At 51.3% G+C, this 11,341-nt stretch overlaps 1 protein-coding gene across 1 annotated transcript in view; it reads right to left on the bottom strand.

Moving 5' to 3' along the window:
• Window positions 1-6,578: 6,578 nt before the first annotated feature.
• The window catches only part of LOC100906218 (irregular chiasm C-roughest protein), a 68,373-nt gene continuing 63,610 nt past the window's right edge, over window positions 6,579-11,341 (bottom strand). Inside the window, exons 9-14 of the mRNA XM_029111760.1 lie at window positions 10,844-11,042; window positions 10,486-10,714; window positions 9,511-9,781; window positions 7,370-7,566; window positions 6,914-7,054; window positions 6,579-6,729 (exon numbers count right to left, since the gene is read on the bottom strand). Coding sequence (XP_028967593.1) covers window positions 6,657-6,729; window positions 6,914-7,054; window positions 7,370-7,566; window positions 9,511-9,781; window positions 10,486-10,714; window positions 10,844-11,042 — 1,110 coding nt within the window. The 3' untranslated portion in view covers window positions 6,579-6,656. The remainder of the gene's footprint in view (window positions 6,730-6,913; window positions 7,055-7,369; window positions 7,567-9,510; window positions 9,782-10,485; window positions 10,715-10,843; window positions 11,043-11,341) is intronic.

Here is an 11,341-nt window from a genome sequence, read left to right as displayed (position 1 = left end):
ATAAAAACTGAACGGATCGACCGATTTTTGCTCTGCTTGGTCTCAAATGCTCGTAAAAGCTTCCTCTATCGAATTGTCGAGGTCAGACCGCTTCAAAGGTCCTAGTTTTTCCGTCAAGTGCGTTTTAAGAGGTCCCTCTCCCACTTTTTTCTTCTTTTTTTAGTTTCCGATGGCTCTAGCTCAGAGACCACTGCGACGAATTGCACCAAAACTCGGCCAGGTGTAGCCCCAACCGAGGTCTATCCGCCACCAAAGTTTCATCGATCTAGTCCACTCAGGGGCGGAGCTAGAATTTTTTGAAGACGAAAAATGGCAAAAAATCGAAAAATCGAAATTTCGGGAAAACTAGACCTGATGGAGAAAAACTGTTATGAAATTCGGATTCGGCGCCCCCGGTTTACCCCGAAATAGCTATCACTTTCTTTGTAACGATTTGGCTGTCGAGCTGTGTAATTCAACTAACAGAAAACCTCGAATATTACAGATACGATGAACGACATGACCCACGACCCGGGATATCGCAGCTTCAAAAGAGAAATGGTCCCTATCATGAGGAGACACGTCGAAGAAGCTCAGAACAAGCCAGACGCCATCGATGGAGTCATCGACATGTGGGACAAGACAAATATCCCCATGAAAAAATAATATCAAGCCCAGGCTTCGAGGGAAATTCGTGACAACGAAAACAGAATTGCGCAGCTACAAAACAATATCAACGAAGTATATGATACAACTCAGGATCACGAACAGACGTTACAATACCAGATATCACAAGGTCTGCCTCCAGCTGCGGTCAGCCGAGTGCTCAGAGAACACGAACAGCTCTATATAAGACTGACCCAGGACACATCAAAGGAGATCAGCCTCCAACAAGATAGGACAGCAATCAGAAAATTCTATAACGGACCCATACACAGACAAGAAAACGGAACAACAGAACATGACCAAACTGGCGAATGATGTAGCCATCAAGACGACTCATAAACTCATAACACATGATACACGCATCATCACTCGCAATGGATCCTGAAGTAAAATCCCTCCCTCGCAGCCATGCGAACGCAAGAGCCACTCCCCAAACCTTCGTTTTCTGTTCCAACCTGAAATCAATTCGTAGAAGTATAATACGAGGATAGAAAATAGATAAATGAAACCCATAGACTGAAGATAAAGAAAATGACCATAATCATAGCTTGTGTCTCTTTTATTAAAAAAAATAAAACATGAAGAAAAAGAACAAACCGAACAGTAGACAAAATGTAGAATGATAAATCTGAGGAAAAACTCGGGTGGAACCAGACCAAGATTTGGATAACTCGAATGGATGAAGCTCAACGAGGAGGATGAACGAAGCCAAGCATAACGATCATACTCAACATTGACAACGCTGAACCACGGTCTCCCGCGACGCCTCTCGTCGACGTTTTTTTATCTTTCAAACCTCTTGGAGGAATTTGGACCGGGCACAAAGCAACGGCCTCTTCTCGGCCCCGTTTCCGGCGGTTGCGGGGGGCTTCGCCACCCGCTTAACTTTCATTTCAACGCAAAGTCCGAAAAGGGGGGACAGACAAAATAACCCCCCACCCCGGTCACAAACAAAACCGCTGAGGTCAAGACGTATAACTTTTTCTCCCGAGGGAGTTGACGGGGAATCCTTGGCTATTGGATAGGGGGAGCCACCCCCGGTGGAAATCCCGCCCGAGAACACGGCGACCAAGAATGCCGTCATGCAGATCAGGGAGCAAGCAATGCTCAACGCGAGGACCCCGTCGGAACACTTCTACTGCGATCGGACTACAAAAGTCAAATTGGGGTCCCGCTCCCCTCCGACCTCAACATTGAGCTGGGCCACCTCAATGGGCTCCTCCCCTACGAACGATGAACTCACAGCTCCTTCAACGTCATCCACCAAAACCCGCATACCTAATTGTTGGCTTCCGTGGTCCGCTGCCGAGTCTGGATAGGGGATGTGAGCATCATTTTTTTCGAACGGTCTCTGAAAACGGACTCTTGCAATCAATCACCCTGAATTCACTCATCGAGTCTCGCACCCACACATGAATACGGATTTCACTCACTCCGACGATCTCTTTCCCTTCTTCGAGGATCAACGACTCCAACGTGGCGGGTTCTCAACTACTAAAAAAAGGACGCCAGAGGTCACCAGCTTCGCGAGTCCAAAACCGAATGTGTCAAAAATTCCAGAAACTACAAATTGACTCACTGGATATTTCACAAAACTTCTCGAAGGTTTCAAAACGTTTTTTATTCCTCCGATTAACTTAGAATGTTATTCACAACCGTCTCCCTCGACGGTTGGACAACGAGTGACGTTTACAATCAAGGTGCGCAGCCTCGTGCGCGCGGGGGAGACGTGGCTGCAAAGAACGCATGTTCAAAATGCCTCAAGCTCGACCATGAGGACAGGAACTGCAGAGAAGGCCCCCGACACCCATGCCGAGTCTGTGGAGCTAAACACTACGCTTCAATCTGCGCAGGTGTTCCGCCCGGCTCCCGTGAATGGACAGGCAGAGACCCTCCACGAACATGCTCGCGGACGCATCGGAAGAGCCTTACTACCTCTGGAGGGCTCAAGTGTGGCCTGAGTGCAGAGATACTGCGGTACCATGTCGAATCTTAATCGACCCCGGGTCCGAGTCATCTCACATCACGAGCTCCCTGGTGGAAAGACTGAGATCACAGCCTACTCAGCACACCGACATAACCATGTCAACCGCCGGAGGTAAGATTCTCAGTCTTCATAACTGTGGTATCCACGGGATGAGACTGGGAAGCAGATTCGATAACGGGAAGACACTGGATTCTTCGGCCGTCGAGCTGAACTGCGTCTCGAGATCCAAGTTTCCAGAAGTCGCGAGGACATTCGGCCTAGAACCAAAAACTTTTTCGGGCTGATCCACACAGCCAACGTTTAACGTCCCGGGTACTGTTATTCACATTGCTTCCGAGGACGGATCCATAGAGCAAATGTACCCAGGAGGATCAAGGCCGAGTACCTGCATTTTTTCCGGCAGCAGGGATCGAACCCACACCGCCTCCCGCGCGAGCGGCCTAGAACCAGTCGCAGACTCAGTAGCCCCGGGCCACGCATGTCGTGTCGTCGACATCATGGCGAAGATCGGCCTATCCGAACCAAAGACGATAGGGAACGTATTCGCGTACAGATCAATATTCGGATGGGCTTTCGGCGCTTCTCACACGAGTGCTCCAAGCCACGAATCATTGGCATAATTCTGCGGTTTCGATGTCATACAACCAGCCATCAAGCAAAAGGAAGATGCCACAGCCACCCACGAAGAACCGCAGACTACCAGAAGAAGGGGCGAAGCTCTCGAAGACATTCAATTCTTGTGCCAAGCTGAAGAGATAGGACTCGGTCGCGCCCGGCGAGGAACCGAAAATTTCGTTCGTCGCGGCAAAAGCGAGAGTAGCCCCAGAAAAGGTCTCGACTTCACCGTGCCAATCAGCCAATTCGGACACTCAAGGAGCACGTGGAGAATCTCGCAACGAGCGGTGAAGGCGGCAATGTACATGATCACGTTCCGTTCATCGTGGTATCGTCTTTTCGGTACGGTACTGATGAGTGCGCACGCAAGCATGAGCGGCACTGCGATGAAGTACATCGGCTCCTCTAGGGCTGCAAACGCCTCGGCCCTCCTCCATCCTGGCAGCCGCGCTCGATCCGCTGTATCTCGCCAAGAAGAAGAGACATCGATGCTGCAATGAGTAATCCTGATCCAACTCATAACTGAATACTATCAGCTAATTTCGATCACGCTGAGAGGCGTCGACGTATTCACTCCGAAAGTGAAAACAGGGGATATCGATCACACTGCTCAAGAGCAGATTCGAGCTCGATCAGCAATGCGGACGACGTCGCGTGATTCGCTAGCCACGGAGATTGAGCATATGAAAGAAGAATGACCTGTCATATCGAGTCTACCTGACTTGGATCGAGATCTGTTGTCTTTGTGTCATGAGTCATGACAAAAAGCGAAAAAACAGATGAACGGGATCAGCTCAGAACCTGAAGACATCGAGTTCTACTGAGAGCTCCGTGCAGGTGAGAGATCGATTCGCGCTAATAGAGGGATAGTCGAAGACCCCCTTACGACTCTCACTTGAACTCATTCGTGGCTTGTCTATTCGGAAAGAAGGATTCCGCTTTCTGACCTACATATGTTCCCGCCTGACCCTAGATTACCTAGGATCACGTTATTTTCGGAAAAGTATCCCCCCAAAGTTGGTCGCTCTGTGTCCTCCCAGCCCTGAGTTTCTTATGCACTTCATCGGATCCATTCGGAACACCGCAGAAAGGCAATGAGTCATCCACTGATTGGGACCGTTTCATCAGTGAACGATCAGAAGTAATCTCGGATCGAGCGCTAGACTGTCTGATGTTTATCCAGTCTTCCCACAAAATACTATGTCTCCAATGTGCAGCTCGCAAAGTACCGGAGACTCGGATCTTCCCTCTCCCTTTCTCTCGCCCGCTCTCGATTGTGAGCTCCTGTTCGGTGATCCCGAGGTTCGACTTGTACGGTGGTACGCCGTACTTTCTGTTCGGTTGTACGTATGCTTGAGATACCGTGTGATGGCACGTATGGTAAATCTGTGGGAGACCCGCACGAGGAGTACGGGAGGTAGATCTTAAGAGCGGGATTTGTTGAACGTAGAAGAGAGAGACTGACGTCAATTATCTTTGCTGGGGGTTAGTAGGGTAAAACTGAACCAATGGTCCTGTCGGCCTCCATTGATACGTCAAATGGGGATAATGAAGCTCCACGGAACATAAGTCGTATCCGGAGAATAGCACGTTGAGCGGGAATATGAGCTATGGATCTCTCCGCTGGCACGATACCACGCGATTCGGATCGAACGCACCGTCCTGGGCGAGGAATCCTGGCTGGCCGGCTGGCGGGCGGGCCGGGCTGAGACCTCTGAGGAGAGATTCGCTCCGGGAGCGGCGGGATCCTCATGAGAGCGAGCGGGAATTCCCGCGACGCTGTTGAAGCTTGAATACCCCTGATGGAGATCTACAACCTACAGCAGCGGTTCCCAAGCTGAGAGCCGCGGCTCCTAGGGTAGCCGCGGGACTTTTGTGGAGGAGCCGCGGACGAATTTCTGGTGTAGGTCCGGGCCGTCAGGGTTTGTCAATTCCAAGGGAAGGTTCCGAAAGGGATCGACCTCATCCGCCACGGTTGTGTTCCCGCCATTCGGTTCAAACCTATTCCGCCCAACTCTATCGAGAAGCGAACGAAGCTAAAATAAAATCTTACTCGCTTTCACACCACCGCACGGAGCACCTTTTGTTTCCTTGTGTCCTTTTAAGGGAGAAAGAAGGGAGAGTAGGTAGGAGCCGCGGGAGCCGCGTGGGCACTGGGTATCCTGGGAGCCGCGGGAGCCGCGGGGGAATTCTGGGTTCGCTAGGAGCCGAAAAGGTTGGGAACCGCTGACCTACAGCCTTGACATGAGTCCTCAATGGAGCTGATCATCTTCCGAGCTGCGAATCGAGCAATAAAGAAGCCGACGCTGTTGAGCGAATATTTTACACACAGTAAAATCTTTTATTTACAAAATAAGCCAATCGCTTTTCCTTATTTGACAGTTTCAATCATGTAGTTGTGGTAGTTATTCCCGGCGGCTATCGATTGCCCCCCTTGTCCCGTCTGCTTTCAAGGTTGAACTCATGAGTCATGAGTTTGTACAAAGTATATTTACATCAAAAGCCAACTTTCCTTCGCAGCCCGGCATCCTTTCCAGCATTCTCGCGCATTTCCAGCGAAACACCGGAGCAACAGCAGTCCCGGGAAGCAGGGAGGCACAGGGAAGGCGAGCGGTTTCAATTTCGTCGACAAGATCTACGGGTAAAGTCATTTTCGATCCAATCATCCCTAAACACAGCGACCTTCGAACTCGACCTTTCGGTATCAGAATCGGGGATCAGGTTCCGCCTGGAGTGCTGTTGCTCTCGATAGTCCGATTGATTCAAATCGGGGCATCGCGAAACTACGAGGACCAACTCGTCGGATCCAATGAATTTCCGATTCTCAGCCATCCTGGTTCCGCAATCTGCATTTCTATAACACCAGGCTTCAAACGGAAAGAGTGAGCGGTGAATTCTGGCCGGTTGGCTTCAACCATCCATCTATTGGCTTAATCACAAATATGATACAGATCATTCAATACGCTCATCCATTCATTCGTTCCTTCGTTCGACCACGATCTCGGGGGCTGTCAGTCTGTAACTCGTGTTGCCTTCGAAAGTTCCCCCTCTCACGCTGTGTGAAGTTTATTGTTGTTGGTTCCGAAGCGAGAAAAATTATTGCAGTTTTTTCCGACGACAAACTCGAAACGACCCTGATAGTCTGTGCGAATCACAGCACGTCATGATCTGCAACTAGACCCCAAGCAAGGATAGAGTTCGAAGTTTCTCTCATGACTCAAGGGACTTGCAGTACTGTCAGCGCTTCGTGATCGCAATGAAGTCCCCGGATCAAACGAGTAGATCGTTGTTTCATACACAATTGAGCAGTCCCTAAACTTTCTTCCTTTCTGGAGTCCGACGACTGCGACACATTTTACATTCACTTTCATAACATGGCTCCAGCTCATCCGCGCGGCGCGGTCAGACATCATACATGGGTTGCCAGCTGACTGCCCTTAAACGATCCCACCACATGACCGTTTTGGCTGGCAGTTATGTACCTGGAAAGACGGGATCGTGGTGACTCCTCGTGGCATCGATTCCGGAGGTCCGAATAAACGAAACGGTCACGGCTCGAGGGGACGGGGATAGGAATTCCGGGATATGCCGGCGGCAGGCGGTTGCAGTCTCGAAACCCGCGAGCTAAACAGGTCCGATTCAACGGTTCAACAATCCCAAGCGTACCTTTGCGGAGACATATGATCAGGAGACGTCACTTGCTTTCGGAAAGGAAGCGTGCCGGTCTGAGGGGGCGACGTCGGATGCTGACGCAACGTGAACGTATTTCGTGATAGCGTCCCACATTCCGATGGACTCGTCGCGGACCTGCTCGCGGAGAACTTGTTAATTAGCAACGCTGTGATCCATCTGCGAAGTTCTTCCATCAGACGCTAAAATGGATGTTTTCGCTTCCGTTTGCGCAAATACGAGTAGTTCGCTTCGTTCAACGGATCGGAACATTTCGGTCTGAGCAATCGCTGGCGATGCAACAAAGTACAAACTATACGTCATGAATGAGACCTCCCGTTGCCGATATTCGTGCTTCTCATGCGGCGAGTTCGTTCCTGCTCGACGAGCGCTCCGGAGGATTACCGGTCGACTGCGGGATAGGATTGTTTTTGGGAAATTTCGGCGGCTTACCCAGAGAGGTCGTTGAGCGCGTACTGAGGAAGTATGAGGGCAGCATTAGTGACGCTGCCATTATAGATAGCCCCATTGGCAATAATGGGAGACGTCGCATGGAGTTGCGGCCCTCCTATGATGAGGCTGAAGTCCCCGCTGCCTATCGAGTCGCTGTAGGACACCTGGTATCCAGCGTTATTGTTTTGCTGACCATTCTGCAATGGGAGAACACTTCTTATAATACGCTCATGGCGTTCGATGTCCCCTCTTTGTGAGCTCCAAAGATGAGTCGCCCAGTCCTGAGTACCTGACTCAGTTCCCAGGAAAGGTGCCGACGTCGCCACGGATGTGGGGAATGTACCCAGGCAGAAGCCTGAAACTCTGAGACGACCACCTCCTACTCCAACTAGACGGCCGGCCTCTCCCGCGCCGCTTCCCTATACGCCCCTCATTTTCGATAATGCGAGTCGCTAATGCAGTGGGCGGCGTGTCAAAGCCTTGCTGCAATCAAATAAATCTGCTCTTGTTGTGACGAGTCATCTATTGACCGATTTCGCCATCGAGGCTCTGAGTGATGCTCGGTCTGAACTTGAGCGCCCCGCGTGGGGTCAGGGCTCGTGAATCTGACACAATTCGCCTAAAGCTCGATGTGAATATCGAGTTCATACCTCATGTCGTAATCAAGGTGTCAAGCACTGACTCATGTGGATGGATCCCCCTTATTCTTTCTCGCAGAGTGGGTGGGAGCTCGCCGCATCAACACTCATTGTCAGTTTCGACCTGCAGGTGAAGCCCACAGGAAGTTCTACGAGAGACCCGGATTGTAGGCGGTATCATCCGCAACAGAGTGGCTAGGCCGAATTCTCCCAGGAATCAGCGGCTCGATACAGAGAAGAAGGAGAAAATAATTTTTTTCAGGAGCTTTTCAGGAAGTTTCGTCGCTCAGGACAGCATGAATGGCGACGAGGTAGTGAGCAATGGTGATCTGGAACGCTGCAATGCCCCGAATGATTGAGATATATTGATGCAGGTGTCCTCCGAGTTGTGTCAGAGAGCGACGGCAACGTTCTCTCAATGAATGCACCTCTCTGTAGAGCGGAGAATCGTCTTGGGGCACTCCCTCGTGACAATGCGATCATTGACCGACCATTATTGAGAGTTCGGATAGTGCATCAAGTCTGCCTGACACTTCACGGCGTCTCCCTTGAACTGGCATTCAAGCCACTCGCTCTACTCCGGTTTCCTTCCCATTTGCCCTATTCAGGGAACGACTCTTGAGTCGGCCTATCGGAAAGCGTCCTTTGATTCTAAAACGGAAAGTCTCCTCGAAACCGCTTCTGCAGCAGCATCAGCAGCCCGAGGAGATGTCGCTATTCATCTACCTAAGTGGAGCGCGTGATGCGAGCGCCGCTACAGGTGGCAGCCACGAACTTTCCGCTTTGGGTTACCAGCCCCTCGGTTCTATACGCTCTTCCGCTTGTGACAGAAGCAGCAAGCTCAAGCAGTAATTTCCCTAATGTACGGCACCGAGTTCGAATGAGAAACGACTGTTTAGGTCAACAAACTTCTCGTTCGAACAAGCTCAAAGCTCAACGGAGGAAGGGGTAGGACTCGTGGCGCGTCTCCATGCATTGTTCTCAACTGAAATCGAATGAAAATCACCACATGGACCGAAATCCCCCTTCCAGGAAGGCGAGGCAAACACGAATACGATCCAGAATCTGCGCCAGCGGACGACGTGTGAAACACCGCGTAAATTGGTACGCAATTTCTCAAGGTGAGAGCGAGCATAGGATCGAGACTCACGTTCCGAATCTTTGAGCTCTTCACGACAAGCTGTGCTCAGGGAGTGACGGGAAAAAAACGTGAGGGGCACGGAGGGACCCGTCTGCAACAACATCACTTCATCTTCGTATAACAAGGAATCGAACGACACATCGATTCCTCGTACATCTTCACAAAGCCGCAGTCGCGAGCGCATGTTCTCTCTGTGCGATTCTCCCGACTGAGCGTGGTTCCCCCGGTCGCTTCCACAGCAAGACTGTCTGACGGACGGACCGCTGTTGCTGCTCCTGCTGTTGCTCTCGTCCCACTGGGAACGACTTGAAACTGCCCCACACGTCAAGCGACTTACGATATTCGCGTACGTAGGTACGTACCGCTTTCGGTCCTGTCGACGTCTGTCCAAATCCTTCGGACGTGACTGCGTGGTACGACGGCAACGCGGTATGCGAGTTGTCGTTATCGTTCCAGACGGAAGATGGAACCGTTCCATCAACGCTCGTCATCGTGGGCGTGATTTCCACTTTCAGATCGCCATGCGGTCCGATGTTGGAGTCTCCGCTGAGGACGCCATTCGGTAGAGTCTTCCCGTTCTTGTTCTCATTGTTGAAGTCTGTCAATTGAGCAGGAGATAAGTTAGACGAAGGCCTTTCTCTTTTCTACGTGGTGACGGCCGCTCTGCCGCCCGCCAGTGATGTGGACGCACGAACGGGCGGGAGGGGAGCAAGTCGAAGGGAAGCCTTTTGTTGGCTCCTGACTCAATGGCTCGCTCCCATCCTTGACGTCCGCGTTGTCGTTGCTGTCGTATGCCAGTTAAAGCCTCCATTAAACCTTGCGACCCCGAAAACCGAAACAGCTAGCTTGCTTGCCTGCCAGCGAGACAGGAGGGCGAGCCCCCCGCGCACCGTGACTAGCAGCAGTTAGCCGTCAAGGAGCTTAAAATTCTCCTTCGTTGACATCCAGACCGAAACCAACTGAGGCATGCCTTATTCGACAATCGGCACTGAATATCGTCCGCTGTGGTTCCAGAGTTCAACGTTGGAGACAATCATTGGAATGAGAGTCGCTAGATGGGGACCCTATCGGTGAGCTCAGATCTTAACGGGAAGTCCCGATCTGTCAATGGGAATCTCACTCGTTCCGTGTCTGTTTGCAGAACTTTCGGACTTCCGAAGGAGAACATCGAGAGCCCGAGTTGAAAACAGCGCGGATTCCCGACGAGATCGACTCAATCGTTCATTCAGTTGGTCGACGAATTGTCGGAAGGCACGGCTTGCTATGCATGGTTTCATTCAAAAAGTTTATATTCGACCTGGCTCGTCGACGTACCTTTGAGCGATGTAGACGACGACCTCCGCCGAACGCAGAATATGATCATGATGGATAACAGAACGATCACCACGGCTCCTGTCGTGGCACCGAGCATAACCACGAGCGTCGCCATATTCCGATGTTTCCTCACGGAAATAATCATACTGTCTTCCCCGAACGAGTTCCAAGCGGTGCAGTTGTATTCTCCGAAATCTCGATCGGACGCGTGATGGATCACAAGAAGATTCCTCTCGCCATTCGTCAGAGGCTCTGCGTGGTTTATAATAAAACGTCATGAAAAACCCATCGAGTCGCTCCGGATCCGCGAATTCTTCGGAACAGACCATCGGATGCAGATATTCCGTGGCGGATGGTGGAAGCCGCGTGTTCGGTGCTCACCTTTGATCATCTCGATACCCTGGTTGTTGTCAATATCGAGAAGCTGTCCATCCCTCTCCCATCGTACCTTCCCGGCAGGAGGAACAGAGACGATGAGACATTCAACCTGTGCTTCCTGGCCCTCCATACCGTACTGCAGCGGCGGGCTGCTGATGCGAGGCGGGCCTTTCACGTAGACTGTTATCTCATTAGTTATTTCCTGAAAAATCGAGTCAGGATCGGAGACGCCCTCATTGAGCCTCTTCCGAGGGAACTGCGCTCGCGCCTAACTCCAGGTTTCTTAGCTTCGGAGCTCGGGTCTGGCTCATCTCGAATGTATCGAATGAGTCCAGGTCCGAGTTCCGTGAGCCTGCTCCCATATCGACGATACATTCGAATCTCGGTGGACGCTTCGAAACCTCCGTTCCCTTCATCACGTTCTCTTCCAAGGGGGAGCGTTCACGATTTCCTCTATCCTACCGTAACCGAGTAAGTTTCCTTTTCCCTTCTGTCACCCCA

This window comes from Galendromus occidentalis, unplaced genomic scaffold, assembly GCF_000255335.2.
Source record: "Galendromus occidentalis unplaced genomic scaffold, Mocc_1.1 scf7180000077466, whole genome shotgun sequence".
NCBI classification, from domain to species: domain Eukaryota; kingdom Metazoa; phylum Arthropoda; class Arachnida; order Mesostigmata; family Phytoseiidae; genus Galendromus; species Galendromus occidentalis.
This window is presented reverse-complemented; position numbering and strand designations above follow the sequence as displayed.